The sequence below is a fragment of the Callithrix jacchus genome, chromosome 4, assembly GCF_049354715.1.
Source record: "Callithrix jacchus isolate 240 chromosome 4, calJac240_pri, whole genome shotgun sequence".
Taxonomy (NCBI): domain Eukaryota; kingdom Metazoa; phylum Chordata; class Mammalia; order Primates; family Cebidae; genus Callithrix; species Callithrix jacchus.
In genome coordinates, this window is record NC_133505.1 from 12,648,406 (window position 1) to 12,673,065 (window position 24,660).

General features: G+C 40.6%; 1 protein-coding gene across 9 annotated transcripts in view; it reads right to left on the minus strand.

Annotated features, from left to right (window-relative positions):
• Positions 1–24,660, minus strand: part of KDM1B (lysine demethylase 1B) — a 105,834-nt gene that overhangs the window by 42,374 nt on the left and 38,800 nt on the right. For all 9 annotated transcript variants that reach the window (XM_078368249.1, XM_035294808.3, XM_078368247.1 and 6 more), the window contains 5 exons: positions 23,842–23,941; positions 21,758–21,885; positions 20,328–20,417; positions 17,090–17,201; positions 5,654–5,770 (listed from right to left, as the gene is read on the minus strand). In XM_078368249.1, the coding sequence (XP_078224375.1) occupies positions 5,654–5,770; positions 17,090–17,201; positions 20,328–20,417; positions 21,758–21,885; positions 23,842–23,928 (534 nt within the window). In that variant the 5' untranslated portion in view covers positions 23,929–23,941. The remainder of the gene's footprint in view (positions 1–5,653; positions 5,771–17,089; positions 17,202–20,327; positions 20,418–21,757; positions 21,886–23,841; positions 23,942–24,660) is intronic.

The window sequence follows — 24,660 nt, forward strand, 5'->3', positions numbered from 1 at the left end:
AAGTATCTAGAAATAAACTGAACAAAAGGCATAAAAGACATCCTCAGTGAAAATTAGAAAATACTGCTGGGAGACGTTAACTTTAAAAAGATGGAGAGAGATATCATGCCCATGGGTCAGAAAACGTTTTCTGTGAAGGACCACATCATAAATAGTCTGGGCTCTGTCACAAGTACTGTCATGGTAGCATGAAAGCAGCCAATACATAACAATAAGCATGGCTATGTCCCAATTAAAACTTTATTTACAAAACAGGTGTGGTGCCAGGAGCAGGAATGAGCACGGTTATGTCCCAATTAAAACTATATTTACAAAACAGGTGTGGTGCCAGGTGCGGTGGCTCACACCTGTAATTCCCAGCACTTTGGAAGGCTAAGGAGGGAGGATCATTTGAGGCCAAGAGTTCAAGATGAGCCTGGGCAACACAGCAAGACCCTCTCACTACAGAAAGTTTTTTAAATTAAAAATAGGTGTGGCCTCAAGGAACGAGAAACAAGAACAAACCAAACCCAAGCATAGCAGAAGAAAGGAAATAACCAAGATCAGAGCAGAACTAAATGAAACTGAAACAAAAAAATACAAAAGATAAATGAAACAAAAACCTGGTTCTTTGAAAAGATAAAGTTGATAGACCATTAGCAAGACGAACCAAGAAAAGAGGAGAGAAAATTGAAATGACCTCTCATTAAGAAACAACTGACACCACTGAAATACAAAACAGTTTTTGAAGCTACTAAGAACACCTTTACACACATAATCTAGAAAACCTAGAAGACATGGATAAATTCCTGGAAAAATGCAACCCTCCTAGCTTAAATCAGGAAGAATTAGATACCCTGAACAGACCAATAATAAGCAGTGAGATTCAAATGGTAAATAAAAGATTACCAATAAAAAAAAGTCCAACACCAGATGGATTCACAGCAGAATTCTACCAGACATTCAAAGAAGAATTTGTACCAATCCTTTTGACACTATTCCACAAGACAGAGAAAGGGAGAACCCTCCCTAATTCATTTTATGAAGCCAGCGTCACCCTAATACCAAAACCAGGAACAGACATAACCAAAAAAACTACAGACCAATATTCCTGATGAACACAGACACTAACAAAATACTAGCTAATGTAGATGCTTAACAAAATACTAGCTAACGAGATCCAACAGCATATCAAAAAGATAATACACGATCAAGTGGGTTTTGTACCAGCGATGCAGGGATGCTTTCACATATGCAAGTCAAGAAACGTGATGCATAAACAGAGTTAAAAACAAAAATCACATGATCATCCCAGCAGATGCAGAACAAGCACTGGACAAAAGCCAGCATCCCCTGATGATTAAAACTCTCAGCAAAATCGGCATACAAGGGACATACCTCAATATAATAAAAGCCACCTATAACAAATCCACAGCTAACATAATACTGAATAGGGAAAAGCTGAAAGAATTCCTACTGAGAACTGGAAGACAAGGATGCCCACTCTCACCGCTCCTCTTCAACGTAGTATTGAAAGTCCTAGCCAGAGCAATCAGACAAGAGAAAGAAATAAAGGGCATCCAAAGTGGTAAAGAGGAAGCCAAACTGTCACTGCTTGCTGACTATATGATCATTTGCCTTGAAAGCTCTAAGGACTCTTCAACAAAGCTCCTAGAACTGATTTAAAAAAAAATTCAGCAAAGTTTCTGGATACAAGATTAATGTACACAAATCTCTTCTATACACCAACAGCAACCAAGCTGAGAGTCGAATCAAGAACTCAACCCCTTTAACAACAGCTGCAAAATAAAATACTTAGGAATATACCTAACCAAGGAGTCAAAAGACCTCTACGAGGAAAACTACAAAATGCTGCTGGAAGAAATCACAGACAACACAAACAAATGGAAACACATCCAATGCTCACGATGGGTAGGATCAGAATTGTGAAAATGACCATACTGCCAAAAGCTATCTACAAGTTCAAAGCAATCCCCTTCCAAATACCACCATCATTCTTCACAGAATTAGAAAAAATTCTAAAATTCATACGGAACCAAAAAAATCCCTACATAGCCAAAGCAAAAAGAGCAAATCTGCAGGCATCATACTACCTGATTTCAAACTATAAGGCCATAGTCACCAAAACAGTGTGGTACTTGTATAAAAATAGGCACACAGACAAATGGAACATAATAGAGAACACAGAAATAAGCCCTAATACTTAGAACCAAATGATCTTTGGCAAAACAAACAAAAACATAAAGCAAGGAAAGGACACTCTTTTCCCCGAAATGGTGCGGGGATAATTGGCTAGCTACATGTAGGAGAATGAAAGTGGATCCTCATCTCTCACCTTATACAAAAATCAACTCAAGACAGATTAAGGACTTAAATCTAAGATCTAGAAGATAACACTGAAAAACGCTTCTAGACACTGGCTTAGGCAAGGATTTCATGACCAAGAACCCATAAGCAAATGCAATAAAAACAAAGATAAATAGCTGGGACTTAATTAAACTAAAGAGCTTTTGCACGGCAAATGAACAGTTAGCAGAGTAAACAGACAACCCAGAAAGTGGGAGAAAATCTTCACAATCTATACATCCAACAAAGGACTAATACCCAGAATCTACAATGAACTCAAATCAGTAAGAAAAAAACAATCCCATCAAAAAGTGTGCTAAGGACATAAATAGACAATTCTTAAAAGAAGATACACAAATGACCAACAAACATATGAAAAAACGCTCAACATCAATACTGATCAGGGAAATGCAAATCAAAGCCACAATGTGATACCACCTTACTCCTACAAGAATGGCCATAATAAAAAAAAAATCAAAACACAGTAGATGTTGGCATGGATGCAGTGGTCAGGGAACACTTCTACACTGCTAGTGGGAATGTAGACTAGTACAGCCATATGCAAAGCAGTGTGGAGATTCCTTAAAGAACTAAAAGTAGAACTACTATTTGATCCAGCAATCCCACTCCTGGGTATCTACTGAGAGGAAAAGAAGTCATTACACATAAAACATACTTGCACATTCATGTTTATAGCAACACAGTTCACAACTGCAAAATTGTGGAACCTACCCAAATGCCTATTAATCAATGAGTGGATTAAAAAAAAAACTGTGGTGCATATATATATATATGATGGAATACTACTCAGACATAACAAGAAATGAATTAACAGCATTTGCAGTGACCTGGAATTTGCAGTGATTTGAAAACACGAGAGTATTTTTACAAAGTGAGAGGTAACCAATGACTTCTCAGAAAGGATACAAAAAGTTCTAAGCATGATGAAAAAGTGAATAAACTAGGCTTCAAAATGGAAAACTCCTCATAAAAGACCTATTGAGAAAATGAAAAGGCTTTATTTAACACAAACTGGGGAAACAAACATTCAAAATACACGGTTATATCCAGATTACATAAAGAACTACAAATCAATAAAACCCAATTAAAAAAACTTGATCAGACATTTTCCAAAGAGGAATGCATGGCCAATAAGCATATGAAAAATACACTCAAGATCACCAGTTACTAGGGAAATCCAAACTAACAATACAATGATACTAGTACATACCCATTAGAATGGCCATAATTAACAAAGAAAGAAGAGTAACACTATAAAATGCTGTAATATGGTACTACCATGGAAAGCATTTGGTAGTTTTGCAAACATTAAACTTATGATATAACTCACTGATTACACTCCTAATACACACACACACACACATTTTTTTTTTTTTTTTTTGAGATGGAGTTTCACTCCTGTTGCCCAGGCCAGAGTGCAACAGCACCGTCTCCCAGGTTCAAGTGATTCTCCTGCCTCAGCCTCTCAAGTAGCTGAGATTACAGGCACATGCCACCACCCCCAACAAATTTTCATATTTTTAGTAGAAATGGGGTTTCACCATGTTGGCCAGCTGGTCTCGAATTTCTGACCTCAGGTGATCCACCTGCCTCGGCCTCTCAAAGTGCTGGGATTACAGGCATGAACCACTGTGCCTGGCCACTTCTAATATATTTATATTCATAATGAATGAATAGGCCAGGCACATACAAAAAAACTACACAGTTTATTATAAATATAATAAAATTTAATAATAATATTTATATTTTGAATTCCAGGCTTTTATTAAATCCCAGGCATTGTAAAAATATAATGTTAAGGCCAGGTGCAGTGGCTCATGCCTGTAATCCCAGCACTTTGGAGGCTGAGGCAGGTTGATTAGCTTAGGTCAGAAGTTAGAGACCAGCCTGGCCAACATGGTGAAACCCAGTCTCTCCTGAAAATACAAAATTAGCTGGGCATGGTGGCAGTGCACCTGTAGTCCCAGCTACTCGGGAGGCTGAGGGATGAGAATTGCTTCAACCCAGGAGGCAGAGGTTGCAGTGAGCTGAGATCGCACCACTGCACTCCAGCCTGGGCGACAACAGCAAAATTCCATTTCAAAAAATAAAATAAAATAAAATAAAATTTATATATATATATATATAATGTTTATATTTTGAATCCCAGGTTGAATTTCTCTTATTTGAAATGCTTGGGACCAGAAGCGTTCTGGATTTTGGAATGTTTGCAACATACTTACTGGTTGGACTTCTCTAATCTGAAAATCTGAAACGCTCCAATGAACATTTCCTTTGGGCACCTCTGAGCATCATCTCAGTGTTCAAGAAGTTTCAGATTTTGGAGCATTTCAGATTTTCAGACTGGGCGTTTCAACCTGCACCACAAACCACTGAACTGTACACTTTAAAAGAGTGAATTTTATGACACGTAAATTTTACCTCAATTTCTAAAAACAAAGTATTTTACTTCTGAGACTAAAACAATTCCTCATATTCTTTCATGTACTGCAGGTACCAGCGGCATTTGTGTAGACTAACACCTTTAATGCACTAAAGCAATAATAACACATTTTTAAACACTAAGAAATTGCCAAATTTCAAAAGAGACCCATTATAAGAGTAAAGGCCGATTCCTAATTGCCAAGCATATGAATTAATCCCTTCTTCCTCACTGATAGGATCCGGTCTGTTTAGTGTTGCAACATGCTCAGCTGTAAAATATTTTCTTCCTTCGTCCTCACTGTAGTTAGCGAAGCTGCATTTATGGTGTCAACGACATTGTATAAAAATGAAACAAACCAAAATGAACAAAAAATTAAAACCAGAGTAGCTGCATGATCCCATTCTGGCCAATGAGATATAAATAGAAACTACTGATGGAACCTGCAGGAAAGCTCCTATTTCCCCCAATGAAAGAGGAATAGACTCAGCTGATACTCCCGTCTTGACCTTTGATCTTTCCCCCTTTCCTGCTTAGGATTTGGACACATGACTGGTGGTGCAGCAACCACCTTGTGGCCCTGACCATGGGAGTTAACCCACAGGTGGCTGGAGTGGAAACTACAAAGAGACCTCCTTGTGCAACAAAACCAACCCTAGACAGCCTATTTCTTAACTCCTTCTAATGACAGAAAAGCAAAATCCTGAACTGGTTAAGCCATTATAGTTGGGGTTCGGTTACATGCATGCCAGTATAACCTTGATAGAATGATCAACACAATACATGAAAAACATACACCATTACTGTTTACTGACAACTATATTAATGTATCAATTAATTCAAAAGCAAAAAGACAGAACGTACCTTCACAGCAGTATTTGGTTTCATACCACATCGATAAGTATTGGCTATCTGTGGAGTAAGCTGGATTTCCTTGGTGAGCTGCCTCCATTTTCCACACTCAGGTTTCGTACACTGAACCTGGATGGGAGGTATAAGTCAGGATCAACAAGTGAGCTAATCTTCAGTCACCATTTCCCTCCTCCACACTTGGCCATCTTCTCCAATCTTTTAGCAATCCTAAGTATTTTCTCTCCTCCTTGCATCACCACCATCTGTATAATCCACTTTCATCCATTAGGATCATTTCTGATTTAATACTTCGTCAGGGTGAGGTAAGTGCCAAGGTGATATGAGCACTGCTGTCAGGAAGCTTTTCCAGCTCTAACCTAAAGAAACAATCGGGGCCAGGCGTGGTGGCTCCACTCTGTAATCTCAGCACTTTGGGAAGTTGAGGTGGGTGGATCACTTGAGCCCAGGAGTTTCAGACTAGCCTGAGCAACATAGTGACACCCCGTTTCTACAAAAAATACAAAAGTGGTGGTACATGCCTGTAGTCCCAGATACTCAGGAGGCTGAGGTAGGAGGATGGCTTGAGCCTGGGGAGGTCAAGGCTGCAGTGAGTTGCGATTACACCACTGTACTCCAGCCTGGGCAATAGACTGAGACCCCATCTCAAAAAAAAAAAAAAGGAACAATGGCCAGGCGCGGTGGCTCAAGCCTGTAATCCCAGCACTTTGGGAGGCCGAGCTGGGTGGATCACAAGAGATCGAGACCATCCTGGTCAACATGGTGAAACCCCGTCTCTACTAAAATTACAAAAAATTAGCTGGGCATGGTGGCGCGTGCCCAGCTACTCAGGAGGCTGAGGCAGGAGAATTGCCTGAACCCAGGAGGCGAAGGTTGCAGTGAGCCGAGATTGCACCATTGCACTCCAGCCTGGGTAACAACAGCGAAACTCTGTCTCAAAAAAAAAAAAAAGGAAAAATCAGCATAAAATAAATTGAAATTTACTTTCGGTTAGTCAAAAAGTATGCACACTAAATGCAATGTGGTATGCTGCACTGGATTCTAGAACAGTAAAAGAACATTAGTGAGGAAGCTGATGAAATTCAAATAAAGTCTACAGTTATTAGTGCTATGCCAAAGTTAATTTCTTACTTTGACAAATAATCACGGTATATAAGATGACAGCATTAAGGGAAGCTGCATGAAGGATATATAGAAACTCTCTGTACTATCTTAGCAACTCTAAATGTAAAATGCTTCCAGACTGGGCGCAGTGGATCACACCTATAATCCCAGCACTTTGGGAGGCCAAGGCAGGCAGATCACCTGAAGTCAGGAGTTCAACACCAGCCTGGCCAACATGGTGAAACCCACGTCTCTACTAAAAGCAGAAAACTAGCTGGGCATGGTGGTACATTCCTGTAGTCCCAGCTACTCAGGAGGCTGAAGGAGGAGAATCGCTTGAACCCGGGAGACAGAGGATGCTGAGATCATGCCACTGCAATCCAGCCTGAGCAACAGAGCAAGACTCCATCTCAAAAACTAATAATAATAAATAATGATGATTCCAAAATAAACTTTGTTTAAAGTGTGCAGCTATCCATATGCAAAAGAATGAAGTTAGACCCCCTATTTTACACATACACAAATATTAATTCAAAATGGATCAAATACCTAAACATAAGTACTCAAACAACAGAACTCTTAGGAAACAAAGTAAACCTTTATGACCTGGAATTTGGCAATGAACTCTTAGCAACAACACCAAAAGCAACAAAAGAAAAAAACAGATAAACTGAACTTCCCCAAAATTAAAAACTTTTGTGCATCAAAGGGCTCTACCAAAGTAAAAAGACAACCTACAGGAAAAAAAATACTTGCAAATCATAGATATAATAAGGGTTTAGCATCCAAAATATATAAAAAGGCTGGGCACAGTGGTTCACGCCTGTAATCTTACCACTTTGGGAGGCCGAGGCAGAGGGATCACTTGAGGTCAGGAGTTCGAAATCTGCCTGGCCAACATGGGGAAACGCTGTCTCTACTAAAAAGACAAAAATTAGCCCAGCATGGTGGTGCACACCTATAATCCCAGCTATTCGGAAGGCTGAAGCAGGAAAATGGCTTGATCCCAGATTGCAGAGGTTGCAGTGAGCCAAGATCTCACCATTTCACTCCAGTCACGGTGACAGAACGAGATGCCATCCCAAAATCAAAACAAAACAAAAATGGGCAAAGGATGTTAACAGATATATCTCCAAAGATACACAAATGGACAACAAGCATATGAAAGGTTGCATTAGTCATTAGGGAAATGCAAATTAAAACCACCATGAGATACCACTTCAAATCTGTGGAGAAATCAGAACCCTCATACACTACAGACAGGAATGAAAAATAGTACAGCAGCTACAGGAAAAAAGTTTGAGGTCCCTCAAGAAGTTAAACATACAATTACCATATATGATCCAGCAATTCTATTTTTAGGTACATACCAAAGAATTGTAAGCAGGTATTCAAACAAATACTTGTACGAGAATGTTCTAGTACTAGGCCCAATTGTTAAATGGCTGAAATGATCTAGATGTCCATCAACAGAAGAATGTTAAAAAAAAACTGTGGCATATCCAGCCAATGGAATATTATTCACCCATTAAAAAAAGAATAAAGTGCTGACACATCCTACAATGGATATGAACCTCAAAAACATTATGCGGGGTAAAAAAGACAGGCTACAAAAGGTCACATGTTGCACAATTCCATTAACATCAAACATCCAAAATAGGTAAATCCATAAACACAGAAAGCAGATTAGTAGTTACCAGGAACTGGGGGTAGGAAGAATTAGAGTTTCCCTTGTGGATGATGAAAATACATGGGAGAAGGAAAGATCCAAGATGGCCGAATAGGAACAACTCTGGAGTGCAGTTCCCAGCAAGAAGAACTCAGAGGGTGAGTGATCACCGCATTTCCAAACAAGTTTTTATTGCCCACAGACCAGGAGATTCCTGGGCTGAAAAGCACCACGAGTTTCCAGCACAGCTGTTTCAGCAGGCGCTGCTGGTCGCCATACAAATATGGGTGGCCATTTCAACAGGCACCCAGAATGCCTGGGATACAGAGCCACCCACTCAATTGAAAAAAAGGGGGCTGGAACAGGGAGCCAGGTGATCTGGCTCAGCGGGTTCCACCCCCAACAAAGACCAGCAATCTGAAATGCTCCAGAAAGTTTTGCAGCAAGCCCAGCAGGACCCGAGACAGTCCAGCTCAGTGGGGGGAAGGGTGTCAGTCCACCACTGCCGAGGCAGTCCACCACTACCGAGGCAGTTCTAACAGAAAGTTCACACAACAGCAGGGCAGAGCCCACAGCAGCTCAGTAATGCCTCTGCTGGAAGACTTGGCTAGACTACCACCTTGCTGGGCAGGGCATCTCTGAAAAAAGGCAGCAGCATGTCAGGAACTTATAAATAAAGCCCCACTTTGCCAGGACAGAGCACCTGAGGAAAAGGGTGTTTATGAATTCTGCTGCAGCAGGCTTAAACGTACCTACCCAGAAGCTCTAAATGGAACAATGGAGCTCCCAGCTCAGCACTCCTATAAGGGACAGACTGTCTCCTCAAGAAGCTCCCTGACCCCTGTATATCCAAACAGACACTCGTAAAGGAGATATCAGGCTGACATCTGGCAGGTACCAATCTGGGACAAAGATAACAGAAGAAGAAACTGGCAACAACCCTTACTGTTTTGCAGCCACTGCAGGTGAGCCCCAGGCAAGCAAGGTCTGGAGTGGACCTCCAGCAGGCCTACAGCAGAGAGTCCTGATGGTTAGAAGGAAAACTAAAAAACAGAAATAACTTCAGCATCAACAAAAAGGACGTCCACTCTGAGACCCCATCTGAAAGTCACCAACTACAAAGACGACAGGTAGATAAATCCACAAAGATGGGAAGAAACCAACACAAAAAGGATGAAAACACCAAAAACCAGAATGCCTCTCCTCAAAGGGATCACAACCCCACACCAGGAAAGAAACAAAGCTGGACAGAGAATGAGTTTGATGAATTGACAGAAACAGGCTTGAGAAGGTGAATAATAACAAACTTCTCTGAGATAAAAGAACATGTTCTAACCCAATGCAAAGAAACTAAGAACCTTGAAAAAAGGTTTGATGGAATGTTAATGAGAACAAACAGCTTAGAGAGAAATATAAATGAATCGATGGAGCTGAAAAAACACAACACAAGAACTTCGCAAAGCATACACAAGTTTCAATAGCTGAATTGACCAAGCAAAAGAAAGGATATCAGAGACTGAAGATCACCTCAATCAAATAAAACAAGGCAAGATTAGAGAAGAAAGAGTGAAAAGAAATGAACAAAGCCTCCAAGAAATATGGGATTATGTGAAAAGACCTAATTTACATTTGATAGGTGTACCTGAATGTGACGGAAAGAATGAATACAAGCTGGAAAACACTCTTCAGGATATTATCCAGGAGAACTTCCCCAACCTAACAAGACAGGCCAACACTCAAATTCAGGAAATACAGAGACCACCACAAAGATATTCCTCAAGAAGAGCAATCCCAAGGCACATAATCATCAGATTCACCAAGGATGAAATGAAGGAAAAAATGCTAAGGGCAGCCAGAGAGAAAGGTTGGTTTACCCACAAAGAAAAGCCCATCAGACTCACAGGGGATCTCTCCACAGAAACCCTACAAGCCAGAAGAGAGTGGGGGCCAACATCCAACATCCTTAAAGAAAAGAACTTTCAACCTAGAATTTCATATCCAGCCAAACTAAGCTTCATAAGCGAAGGAGAAATAAAATCCTTTATGAACAAGTAATTGCTAAGAGATTTTGTCACCACAAGACCTGCCTTACAAGAGCTCCTGAAAGAAGCACTAAACATAAAAAGGAGCAACTAGTACCAGCCACTCCAAACACATACCAAATGGTAAAAAGCTCAATATAATTAAGAAACTGCATCAACTAACAGCAAAACAACCAGCTAGCATCAAAATGGCAGGATCAAATTCACACATAACAATATTAACCTTAATGTAAATGGGCTAAATGCCCCAATCAAAAGACACAGACAGGCAAACTGGATAAAAAGTCAAAACCCATCGGTGTGCTGTAGCCAGGAAACCCATCTCACATGCAAGGACACATATAGTCTCAAAGGGATGGAGGAAGATTTACCAAGCAAATAAAGAGAGAGAGGGAAAAAAAGCAGGAGTTGCAATCCTAGTCTCTGATAAAATAGACTTTAAACCAACAAAGATCAAGAGAGACAAAGAAGGACATTACATAATGGTAAAAGGATCAATGCAACAAGAAAAGCAAATGATCCTAAATATATATGCACCCAACACAGGAGTACCCAGGTACATAGAGCAAGTTCTCAATGACCTACAAAGAGACTTAGACTCCCACACAATAATAGTTAGTGGGAGACATTAACACTCCACTGTCAATATTAGAGAGATCAACAAGACAGAAAATTAACAAGGATATCTAGGACTTGAACTCAGATCTGGACCAAGCAAACCTAATAGACATCTGTAGAACTCTCCACCCCAAATCCACAGAATATACATTCTTGTCAGCACATTGCACCTACTCTAAATTCCACATAATTGGAAGTAAATTCCACATAATTCAAATTGCACTTCCACATAATTGGAAGTAAATCTCTCCTCAGCAAATGCAAAAGAATGGAAATCATAACAAACAGTCTCTCAGACCACAGTGCAATCAAATAAGAACTCAAGATTAAGAAACCAACTCAGAACCGCACAACTTCATGGAAACAGAACAACTGGCTCTTGAATGTTGACTGGATAAACAAAGAAATGAAGGCAGAAGTAAACATGTTCTTCAAAACCAATGAGAATGAAGATAAAATGTACCAGAATCTCTGGGACACATTCAAATCAGTGTCTAGAGGAAAATTTACAGCAATAAATACCCATATGAGAAGTAAGGAAAGATCTAAGATCAACATCCCATCATCAAAATTGAAAGAGCTAGAGGGGCAAGATCAAAAAAACTCAAAAGCTAGCAGAAGACAAGAACTAACTAAGATCAGAGCAGAACTGAAGGAGACAGACACACAAAAAACCTTTCAAAAAGATCAATATATCCAGGAGTTGGTTTTTTGAAAAGATCAACAAAATAGATCACTAGCCAGACTGATAAAAAAGAAAAGAGAGAATAATCAAATTGATGCAATAAAAAACGATAAAGGGGATATCACCACCAATTCCACAGAAACACAAACTACCATCAGAGATTACTACAAACAACTATACACACCTAAACTAGTAAACCTGGAAGAAATGGGTAAGTTCCTGGACACTTGCACTCACCCAAGCCTAAACCAGGAAGAAGTTTAAACCCTAAATAGACCAATAAGGTCTGAAGTTGAGGCAGCAATTAAGAGCCTACCAACCAAAAAAAGCCCAGGTCTCGATGGGTTCACAGCCAAATTCTACCAGACATACAAAGAGGAGTTGGTACCGCTCCTTCTGAAACTATTCTAAACAATACAAAAAGAGGGAATCCTTCCCGAATCATTTTATGAGACCAACATTATCCTGATACCAAAACCTGGCAGAGACTCAACAAAAAAAGAAAACTTCAGGCCAATATCCATGATGAACATAGATGCAAAAATCTTCAATAAAATACTGGCAAACCAATTGCAACAGCACATCAAAAAGCTTATCCATCACGATCAAGTAGGCTTCATCCCAGGGATGCAAGGCTGGTTCATCACACCCAAGTCTGTAAATGTAATTCACCACATAAACAGAACCAAAGACAAAAACCACATGATCATCTCAACTGATGCAGAGAAGGCCTTTGACAAAATTCAACAGCCCTTTATGCTAAAAACTCTCAATAAACTAGTTATCGACAGAACATATCTCAAAATAATAAAAGATATTTACAACAAACCCATAGCCAATATCATACTGAATGGGCAAAAACTGGAAGCATTCCCTTTGAAATCTGGCACTAGGCAAGGATGTCCTCTCTCACCACTTCTATTCAATATAGTATTGGAAGTTCTAGCCAGAGCAATCGGGCAAGAAAAAGAAATAAAGGGTATTCAATTAGGAAAGGAGGAAATCAAATTGTCTCTATTTGCAGACGATACCACTGTATATTTAGAAGACCCGACTATCTCAGCCCAAAATCTCCTGAAACTGATAAGTAACTTCAGCAAAGTCTCAGGATATAAAATCAATGTGCAGAAATCACAAGCATTCCTATATACCAATAACACACTAAAAGAGAATTCCCATTCACAATTGCTACAAAGAGAATAAAATACCTAGGAATACAACTAACAAAGAATGTAAATAACCTCTTCAAGGAAAACTACAAACCACTGCTCAAGGAAATAAGAGAGGACACAAACAAATGGAGAAACATTCCATGCTCTTGGTTAGGAAGAATCAATATCATGAAAATGGCCATATTGCCCAAAGTAATTTACAGATTAAACACTACCACATCAAGCTACCTATGACCCTCTCCACAGAACTTGGAAAAACCAGCTTAAACTTCATATGGGACCAAAAGAGAGCCTGCATAGCTAAGACAATACTAAGCAAAAAGAACAATGCTGGAGGCATCACACTACCAGACTTCAAACTATACTACAAGGCTACAGTAATCAAAACAGCTTGGTGCAGTGTTCACGCCAAGGGCCTTGAGACAGTTAGCGTGACTCGCCCCATCTTGGCGGCTGGACATATCTGCTCTCCCCCCACCTCTCGAGGGCTGTCGAGTTGAGGTAAAAATGGCTAAGCCACTGAGGCAAAAAACAGAATGCAGAGTAAGGGCCTGTGGTTTATGAGGACATTGTGCTGACTGCTTCATATCCCCTTTAGTCTCTGTGTAAGCAATAAGCTTGCTGCAATTGAGGTGCCTGAGAGGGGCAAAGACCCCTGCCATATTTTCTCAGGAGCTGAGCCTTTGCTCTACCTCCTGATGGAAAGCATAGTTAACAAGCCACCTTAAGGGAACCATTGTTTGCTTGCACTGTGTATCTTTGAAAAACATAGATTAACTCTTAAACTGCTTTGTGAGCTGTTATCACAAGCTCCTGATAACTATTTTTATGTGATTTCTGTTCCCTTTTCTGTTTGCCCCCTTTTCTGCTGAGCTAAAGTAAATATAACAAGAAAAAAGGTATAAAAGCTGTCACCTACAGAAATAAAGTTGCTGTTTGACTGCAAGTCACTCAGACCTCCAGACTCCACTTTCCTATCTTCTTTCACTTCCCCGCGCTCTCTCCCTCAGGTTGAACGAGACATCTACGTTGGTGGTCTCAGGGACTCCCGCAGGTCGGTAGCCCCCCGGCAGACGTGCAGGACCCCAACAGCTTGGTACTGGTACCAAAACAGAGATAGACCAATGGAACAGAACAGAGGCCTCAGGGGCAATGCCACACATCTACAACCATCTGACCTTTGACAAACCTGACAAAAACAAGCAATGGGGAAAGGATTCCCTGTTTAATAAATGGTATTGGGAAAACGGGCTAGTAGTGTGCAGAAAGCAGAAACTGGACCCCTTCCTGACACCTTACACTAAAATTAACTCCAGACGGATTAAAGACTTAAACATAAGACCTAACACCATATAAACCCTAGAAGAAAACCTAGGCAAAACCATTCAAGACATAGGTAAGGACTTCATGACTAAAACATCAAAAGCATTGGCAATAAAAGCCAAAATAGACAAATGGGACCTAATTAAACTCCACAGCAAAAGAAACAATCATTAGAGTGAACCGGCAACCAACAGAATGGGAAAAAATTTTTGCAATCTACCCATCTGACAAAGAGCTAATATCCAGAATCTGCAAAGAACTAAAACAGATCTACAAGAAAAAAAACAAACAAACCCATTCAAAAGTGGGCAAAGGATATGAACATGCACTTTTCAAAAGAAGACATATATGTGACCTACAAACATATGAAAAAATGCTCATCATCACTGGTCATTAGAGAAATGCAAATCAAAACCACACTGAGATACCATCTCACATCAGTTAGAATGGCGATTATTAAAAAACCTGGAGAGGACAGATGCTGGAGAGGATGTGGAGAAATAGGAACACTTTTACACTGTTGGTGGGAGTGTAAATTAGTTCAACCATTGTGAGACAGTGTAGCACTTCCTTCAAGGACCTACAAATAGAAATTCCATTTGACCCAGCAATCCCATTACTGAGTATATATTCAAAGGATGATAAATCTTTCTATTATGAGTATATATCCAAAGGATGATAAATCTTTCTATTATAAAGACACATGCACACGTATGTTCACTGTGGCACTGTTTACAATAGCAAAGACCTGGATCCAACCCAAATGCCCATCAACAATAAACTGAACAAGGAAAATGTAGCACATATACACCATGGAATACTATGTAGCCATTAAAAAATGATAAGTTCATGTCCCTTGTAGGTACATAGATGAATCTGGAAACCATCATTCTCAGCAAACTGACACAAAAACATAAAATCAAACACTGCATGTTCTCACTCATAGGCAGGTATTGAACAATGAGAACACGTGGACACAGGCAGGGGAGCATCACACACTGGGGTCTGTTGTGGGGGAGAGGGGATGGACAATGGGGGTAGGGAGGTTAGGGAGGGATACCATGGGGAGAAATGCCAGATATAGGTGACGGGGATGGAGGCAGCAAACCACATTGCCATGTATGTACCTATGCAACAATTCTGCATGATCTGCACAGGTACCTCAGAATTTAAAGTACAATTAAAAAAATATATATATATATACATATATTTTCATATATATATTTTTTTTCAAATATATATATGAAAGATTTTTAAAAGAAAAAAATACTTGGGAATTAGAGACGATAATTGCACAACAATGTGAATATACTAAGTGCCACTGAACTGCACAGTTTAAAATGGTTAGTTTTATGTTATATGAATTTTACTTCAATGAAAAAAAATTTTTAAGTGTACACAAAGCTCAGGATTACTTACAATATTTTTTAAATTGGCAAACTGGCTGGGTACAGTGGCTCACGCCTGTAATCCTAACACTTTGAGAGGCTGAAGTGGGAGGATTGCTTGAGTTCAGGAATTTGAGACCAGCCTGGTTGAGATAGCAAGCCCTGTCTCTATAAAAAATTTAAAAATTCGCTGGGCATGGAGGTGCACTCTGTACTCCCAGCTGCTCTGGAGGCTGAGGTGAGAGGATCACTTGAGGCTGGGAGACTGATGCTGCAATGAGTCATAATCCCCTAAGTGCACTCTAGCCTAAACAAGAGAGCAAGACCCCATCTTAAAAAAAATAACTGGGTGTGGTGGCTCATGCCTGTAATCCCAGCACTGTGGGAGGCTGAGGCAGGTGGATCACTTGAGCCTAGATGTTCAAGACCAGCCTGGACAACATGGTGAAACCCCATCTCTACAAAACATACAAAAGTCAGCCAGGTGTGGTGGCATGTGTGGAGAGTCCCAGCTACTAGGGAGGCTGAGGTGGGAGGATCGGTTGGGCCCAGGAGGTGGAGGCTGTAATGAGCTAAGATGGTGCCACTGCACTCCAGCCTGGGTGACAGAGTGAGACCCTACCTTAGAAAAAAAAATATATATATATTGCCAAATCATTTACTAAATGGTGGTATATTTTGACAATATATGCAATCATGAAAATATATTTTCAAATGACTGAATGAAAAAATATGAAATCATATTAATTTTTAAGAAGCCGAATGTTACAAAAATGGTATCTGAAGGCTTATTTTAAACTTAATCAGGATATGTATATAAAGCATGGAATTGTGTTTAAACAGACAAAAATATGAAAAGAAAAAAAAGATTAAAAGGCTATGTACCAAGCTCAGCAATGATTTTCAGCAGCTGGTGGTCAGCCTTTAGTTTTTCTTTTTAAAAACATTAATTTTTTTGTTAGTTTGAGACAGCCTCGCACTCTGTCACCCAGGCTGGAGTATAGCTCACTGCAGCCTCTAACGCCTGAGCTCAAGCAATTCCCCCACCTCGACCTGCTGAGTAGATGAGACTAAAGATAACCGCCACCACTCCTGGCTACTTGAAAAAAACAATTTTTTAAATAAAGATGGGGTTTCACTATACAAAAAGGTCTCACTTTGTCCAGGCTAGGCTCAAAGCAACCTTCCCACCTCGGCCTATCAGAATGCTAGGATTACAAGCATGAGTCACCACACCCAGCCTCATTTCCTCTTTTATACTATGTTGAAATATCTGAGCTTTCTACAAAAATAAAAAGTATTTGCTTTAATAGTTATATAAGTAATAATAAATATATTAAGAGATTTCCCAAACATCAGCATTTTCTTTCATTCCTCTTGCATTTGGCTCCACAAATACCTCACAGAATGAGAGCATCATTCTCCTTACCCAGTAGGGGAGTTGCTGGTCTGCCATGAAAGCTTTGGGACTAGGTTCAGTTTTGCCATTGCTAGTCCATACTTTTTTCCATGTAGTATATTTATCATATCCATCCTTATGGCTGAAAAACAAGAAAAATTAATATACCGAGCTGTAAGTCATCAGGTTTTCAAAATAGGAAGGTTAGTAAATCTTACGTAACAGACTTAACTAGCCTTGTTATAAAAGTAGAGGAAGTTATTATGGCACCCATAAAAAAGGCTGTCAGAAGGGGTATATTCTTGGCAGCTTTAGTATCTAAAACTAAGAAAGGCCTAGTATTATTTGAAGCAGAAATTAATTTTTTTTCTTTTTTTCTCCTCCTTGATACAGGGTCTAGCTATGTCACTCAGGCTGGAGTACGGTGACTCTTCACAGGGGCAATCACGAATCAGGGTGCGCTGTAACCTCAAACTCCTAGGCTATAGAGATCCTTCTGCCTCAGGCTTCCAAGTAGCTGGAACTGGCTCAGAATACATATATATTGAGATGGAGTCTCACTCCGTCACCCAGGCTGCAGTATAATTGCGCAATCCTTGCTCATTGTAACCTCCACCTCCCGGGTTCAAGGGATTCTTGTGCCTCAGCCTCCCAAGTGGCTGGGATTACAAGCACCTGCCACCACGCCTGGCTAACTTTTGTGGTTTTTAGTAGACACGAGGTTTCATCATGTTGGCCAGGCTGGTCCGGAATGCCTAACCTCAAGCAATCTGCCCACCTCAACCTCCCAAAGGGCTGGGATTATAGGGATGAGCCACCACGCCTGGCCTAGAATATTTTTTAATGTACGTAGTAAATCCTAGGGCAGTCATTAAAAACTACATCAGCAGATGAAATACAATACGATCATAAAAATGCTCAATTAAAATCGGAAGGCAGAAAAAGGAGAAAAATAAAAGGCACCATATGGAAAACAGCTGGAAAGATATTTCAATCCAGTTAAATCAACAATCACTTAAAACATGAATAGCATAAACATATAGATTAAAAGACAGACTGTAAGTGGAATTACAAAAAAAAATATATGTGTAAACGAGAAATCTCCTCTAGGCCGGGCATGACAGCTCACATCTGTAATGCCAGCACTTTGGGAGGACAAGGCAGGAGGATCACTTGAAGTGAGAAGTTTCTAGACCAGCCTGTCCAACATGGGGAAACCCAGTCTCTATTAAAAATACAAAAATTAGCTGGGTGTCATGGCACACACCTGTAATCCCAGCTACCTGGGAGGCTGAGGCACCAGAATCACTTGAATCCAGGAGGTGGAGGGTACAGTAAGCCAAGATCATGCCACTGCTCTGCAGCCTGGGCAACAGAGCGAGACCCTGTCTCAAAAAACAAAGAAAAGAGAAGAAAAGAAACCTACTCTAAATACAAAGACTCAGAAAGGTAAAAAGAAACGAAGGAAGGTGTATCATGCTAACATTAAAAAAAGTTGAAGCAGCCACATTAATGTGAATAACGACTATTATCAAGGATAAGAAGACAAGGGATATTACATAAAGGGGTCAGTTTTGAGAAAATCCACCACAATGTCAGATGTACAATGCAACAACAAAGATCATGACAGCTGGGTGCGGTGACTCATGCCTATAATCCCAGCACTTCGGGAGGCCGAGGCAGGCGGATCACCTGAGGTCAGGAGTTCAAGACCAGTCTTGCCAACATAGCAAAATCCCGTCTCTACTAATACAAAAATTAGTCAGGTGTGGTGGCCCATGCCTGTAATCCCAGCTACTTGGGACGTTGAGGCAGGAGAATTGCTTGAACCCAGGAAATGGAAGTTGCAGTGAGTCGAGATCACACCACTGCACTCCAGCCTGGGTGACAGAGCAAGACTTCATCTCAAGAAAAAAAAAAATACCTAAGGTAAAAATGTATAGAACTGAAAGGAAAGATAAACATATCTGCATTACAGTTGGAAATGTCAAGAGACTATTATAACTGCAGACTTTAAGATACTTTTCTTAGTAACTGGAAGATCAGGTAGGAGTCCATCAGAAAGGTGTATATGTACACATATACATATACGTATACATATACAAATACATATACATATACATCCTGAACTGCACTATCAATCAACTTGGTCTAGTTGACACCGATAGACCATTCCACCTGACAATGGTAAAATACACATTTTCTCCACTTCATGTGGAACATTTACCAAGGTACACTGCATTATGGGCTATAAAGCAAACTTTGTCAAATTTAAAACATAAAAATCATACAAAGTACATTCTCAGACCATTACCAAACTAACTAGAAATCAATAACAGAAAAATTGCTAGAGGTGTCCCAAATATTTGGAAATTAAACAATTTACTTCTAAATAGCCTATGGGTTAAAGAGGAAAACCCAATGAAAATTTAAAAATATTTTGAACTAAATGAAAATGAAAGTTGGCAAAACTTCTGAACTATCACAACCTGCTTAGAGGGAAATTTACAGCATTTAAAAATGCATTTATTGGAAAAGAATGAAGATCTGAAAATCAATAATTTCAGCTGCTGAGGAAACTAGAGAAATAAGAAAAATTTAAACCTAAAGCAAGCACAATAAAAATCAGAGCACACACACACACACACACACACACACACACAGTAACAGCACAAATGAATTAAGTTGAAAACAATAAAATAACTCAACATCTAGATGTTCCAGAACTTTCAGACTGAAGAAAATACTAGAGGCCGGGCGCAGTGGCTCATACCTGTAATCCCAGCACTTTGGGAGGCCGAGGCAGGCAGATCATTTGACCCCAGAAGTTCAAGACCAGCCTGGCCAACATGGTGAGACCCCCAGCTCTACTAAAACTACATAAATTAGCTGGGCGTGGTTGCACACGCCTGTAATCCAGCTACTTGGGAGGTTGAGGCACGAGAATCGCCTGAACCCAGGAGTCGGAGGTTGCAGTGAGCTGAGATTATGTCTCTACACTCCAGCCTGGGTGAGACCCTAGTCTCGAAAAAAAAAAACTGTTTCATGGCAGATATTTTTTGATCCCTGAGTGTGCACCCACATAAACATGCACATACACAAACTAAAGCACTAAAGTTCTTGTCCAAGTTACAGTCATTACAGGCACGGCTGAAAGAGCTGAATAATTCAGTAAGCCTAGGGACTCAGCCTCAATCAGCTGACCACACACACTGCCCTTGCCACAGTCCCCACCTCCAGAGAAACCTCATACAATTAGTGAACATACCTTCTGTAGTAATGGTCAAAGCATTCATTGCAGAAATGTTCCCCACAGGAGAGGTGATACCATCGGGAGGTGTAGCCATTTTTGGCACATCTGAAAATAGTGAAAAACATGTAGCTTTGGTAATGAATAAACATTTCTCCTCCCACTTTTTAAGAAACATCTTGCAAGTACCATCTATGACCCCAATTTGCAGTATCTCCACTTATCTCCCTAACGACAGGGGAAACAAGAATGGATTACTAGCAGATAATAACACACAGCAAGGATGCAGGGACTTAGACCCTGGGACCTAATCTAGCTGACTGCCTGGGGCTTAGGAGTCTTAGGAAGACTCCTTGGGGCAATGATACAGTTTTATGACACAAAAGGACAGACACCACTGTGCTTGCTGTAGGCTGCATATGTGGGCAGGAGAGAAGTAATAACATAGGGCCCAGCAAGGGAATGTGGTCAGCTGCAATCTGAACATCAAGCAGGCACTTTGGCAAAGATAACTTGTCAAACAGTTGATAACATAGCAAGAGAATGAAAAATCATTCCACTATGAACATGACTATGTCTTTGTTATTATTATTTTTGAAATGGAGTCTCGCTGTCACCCAGGCTAGAGTACCGTAGCATGATCTTGCCTCATTGCAACCTCCACCTCCCAGGGTTCAAGCAATTCTCATCATGCCTCAGCCTCCTGAGTAGCGGGGATTAGAGGCATCCACCAACCGCCAAGCTAATTTTTCTATTTTTAGTAGAGATGGAGTTTCACCACATTGGCCAGGCCAATCTCAAACTCCTGACTTCAAGCGATCCGCCCGCCTTGGCTTCCCAAAATGCTGAGATTACAGGCATGAGCCACCATGCCCAGCCCTCTTTGTGTTTAAAAACAAATAGGATTGGTTTTCTAGGTGTTATTGAATCTTAACCCTTATTGAAGATTTTCCTCTGGAAGTAAAAAAGAAAAAAAAGTGTCATACTTCTGTCACCCCACAATAAAAATGGCAAGGCTGAAGTTAGCTGTAGTTTCTAGGAGACCCGTACGTGTGTATGGGAAGAGACGGCATGTTATATACGGGAGAAAGGTACAACGAAAAGTAAACCAACACTGGTCTCTACAGAGAGCTCACGAGTTCTCTCTACTGCCTCACCACTACATGTGCCATCCCACCCTCAACCATCAAGAAGGTAGATACAGTTGGTTGGATTTGAGGACACTGTGTTACAAAGTTGACATGGGTGTGGCATCTCCCAGCAGGCTAGAAGTAACAGAGGGAGGGCCTCAAGGAGGGTGTAATGTGTACAGAATGTCTGAGCAATGTCTCTATTATTAGATTAGACGACTTAGAGTAGCCATAGCTATCTTTAGGGAAAAGATGATGTTTCTATAAAGAACTTCTCACAGACAGAAATGGGAGGCCAAGACGCACATCTACACAAACCTTTCAGAAGCACTTGCAAAGCACACAGGATATGTCGCTGTGCAGCCTGCCTTTTCACATTTCCTGTACTTCTTCTCTGATCCACCATCTTCATCCTCATCTGTCGTCTCTGTTGCTTTCTTCTTCGCCTAAGAGAGTCACAGCTGACATTAAAATTTCACTGATGATGGCAAAATGACTAAGGATGAAGGTTCACTACTGAAATCACATCTGAGTTCTAAGCAAGAGGTCAAAAACATCCTGGCAATAGGTTAGGGATGACAAGACAGCAATTTCCTGGTGGCTGCATTGAGCAAGTAATTCACAAACTTGCTAGAGATATAGAACTAGCAGTTTTTTCTTCTTTTTTAAGACAGAGTCTTGCCCTGTCACCCAGGCTGGAGTGCAACAGTGAGATCTTGGCTCACTGCAACCTTGGCCTCCCAGGTTCAAGCTATTCTCCTGCCTAAGCCTCCTGAAAAGGTGGGATTACAGGTGTGCGCCACCATGCCTGGCTAATTTTTTGTATCTTTAGTAGAGTCGTGGTTTCACGATGTTGGCCAGGCTGGTCTCGAACTCCCGATCTCGTGATCCACCTGCCTCGGCCTCCCAAAGTGCAGATTACAGACATGAGCCACTGCACCTGGCCAGAAGTAGCATTTTCACAACAGATGACTAAGCAAAGAACTAAAATTCATGAGTCTTTCTTAGAAAAAAATTACATCAGCTGGGTGCGGTGGCTCATGCCTATAATCCCCAGCACTTTGGGAGGCTGAGGTGGGAGGATCACTTAAGCTCAGGAGTCTGACACCGCCTGGGCAACATAGCAAGACCTCGGATCTACTAAAAATAAGAAAATCAACAAGGTATTGTGGCACACACAATTGTGTCACTGTACTCCAGCCTGGGGTACAGAGGAGATTGTCTCAAAAAAAAAAAAAGTGGCCAGGTACAGTGGTTCACACTGGTAATCCCAGCACTTTGGGAGGCTGAGGCAGGTGGACTACCTGAGGTCAGGAGTTCGAGACCATCTTGGCCAACATGGCAAAACCCTGTCTCTACTAAAAGTACAAAAAAAAGAAAAATTAGCTGGGCATGGTGACATGTGCCTGTAATCCCAGCTACTTGGGAGGCTGAGGCAGGAGAATCACTTGAACCCGGGAAGTGGGGGTTGCAGTTAGGTGAGATGATGCCACTGCACTCCAGCCTGGGCAACAAGAGCAAAACTCCACCTCAAAAAAAAAAATGTGACATCATTCAAAAGAAACAACTCATTCCCCAAATTAAGATTTTTTTTTCTTTCTTTACTTAGAGCAGTTACATCCTCTAAGTATTTTAGATAAAAAGCTAGAAAAAAATGCTGGGCACAGTGGCTGACACATGTAACCCTAGCACTTTGGGAGGCCAAGGTGGGCAGATCACCTGAGGTTGGGAGTTCGAAACCAGCCTCACCAACATGGAGAAATCCCATCTCTACTAAAAATACAAAATTAGCTGCTTGTGGTGGCTCATGACTACAATCCCAGCTACTTAGGAGGCTGAGGCAGGAGAATTACTTGAACCCAAGAGGCGGAGATTGTGCCGAGCTGAGATTGTGCCATTGCACTCCAGCCTGGGCAACAAGAGTAAAACTGTCTCAAAAGGAAAAAAAAAAGCTAGAAAAATTATAAAGAAAGAATTATATGGTTCAATTTTTTCTTTTAAAAGAATTAAAGCCCTACCCAAAAAGCCCTATACATAACCCTTCAATAGCACTCAACCAATTACAAGCTGAAATCCAAATTCCTGTGAATAACATCCAAGCCAGGCATGATCTGGCCCCATCCTCACTCTTTGGAAACAACCACATAACGGTGATTCTCTGAACATCCTATGCTGATTCACACTCTACGCCTTTATACTTACAGTTCCCTCTCCAGATAATGCTTCTATTTTCTATATTCTATCATGTTATCACACTGTGTTATGACTGCACTGTGAATTTTTCCACTAGAATGCAAGTAACTTGATGACTGGAGTCGTCTTTGCAACTCCAGTTCTCCAGTCCCAATCGGTAATTCCGCATGCTCAAAAAAAGGTTCACTGAATGAATAAATGAACACTACCTGCCTCCCGGAGCTCCTTAAAGGAAGGCTATCTGGAGAGTGATCAAAAGGTGCTTTTTTCTTTGTCCTCCCCCGTGGGGTTGCCATTACATTAAATAATCTGCAAAAGAAAAATCAGACATTACATATTGGCACCTGCAAATATTTTTAACAGTCTGGAGCAAAGTTATTACATACTGTATGTCACATAATATGTTATAACATAACATATAATATGTTAATACCATAACATATGTTATTACTACATACATATGTTAGACGGCCTAAACATAAAGCTACAATTATCTTTCTTTCTTTTTTTTTTTGAAACATTCTCACCATGTTACCCAGGCTAGCCTGGAACTACTGGGCTCAAGCGATTCTCCCACTTCAGCTCCAAGTAGTTGGGCATACAGGTGCATGCCACCACACCACCTGGCTCAAGCCACTATTTTCAAGTTACTTAACCTCTCTAAGCCTCAGTGTTCTCATACATAAAATGGGCACTGTAAAAGTTTACTGTCGCACTGGAGTGAAGTTTAAACAAGATAACCTATTTAAAGCACTAAAATCGGCATAAGCACTCAAATATTACCTATTAGTAGCTATGTACATTAAAAAATATAAAATGAGAAGTATGTTACATTAATGACCAATAAACAAATTACACCATGTTTATAAAATTGAAAACGAGGAAAACGCCTAGTTTTATCTCTGCTCCTCTCCACTTTACTGCATCTTCTGAGCAGTTCCTGTACTTTGATCTCCTATTATGCTTTAAAAAGAAAACTCCTGGCCAGGTACAGTGGCTCACACCTGTAATCCCAGCACTTTGGGAGG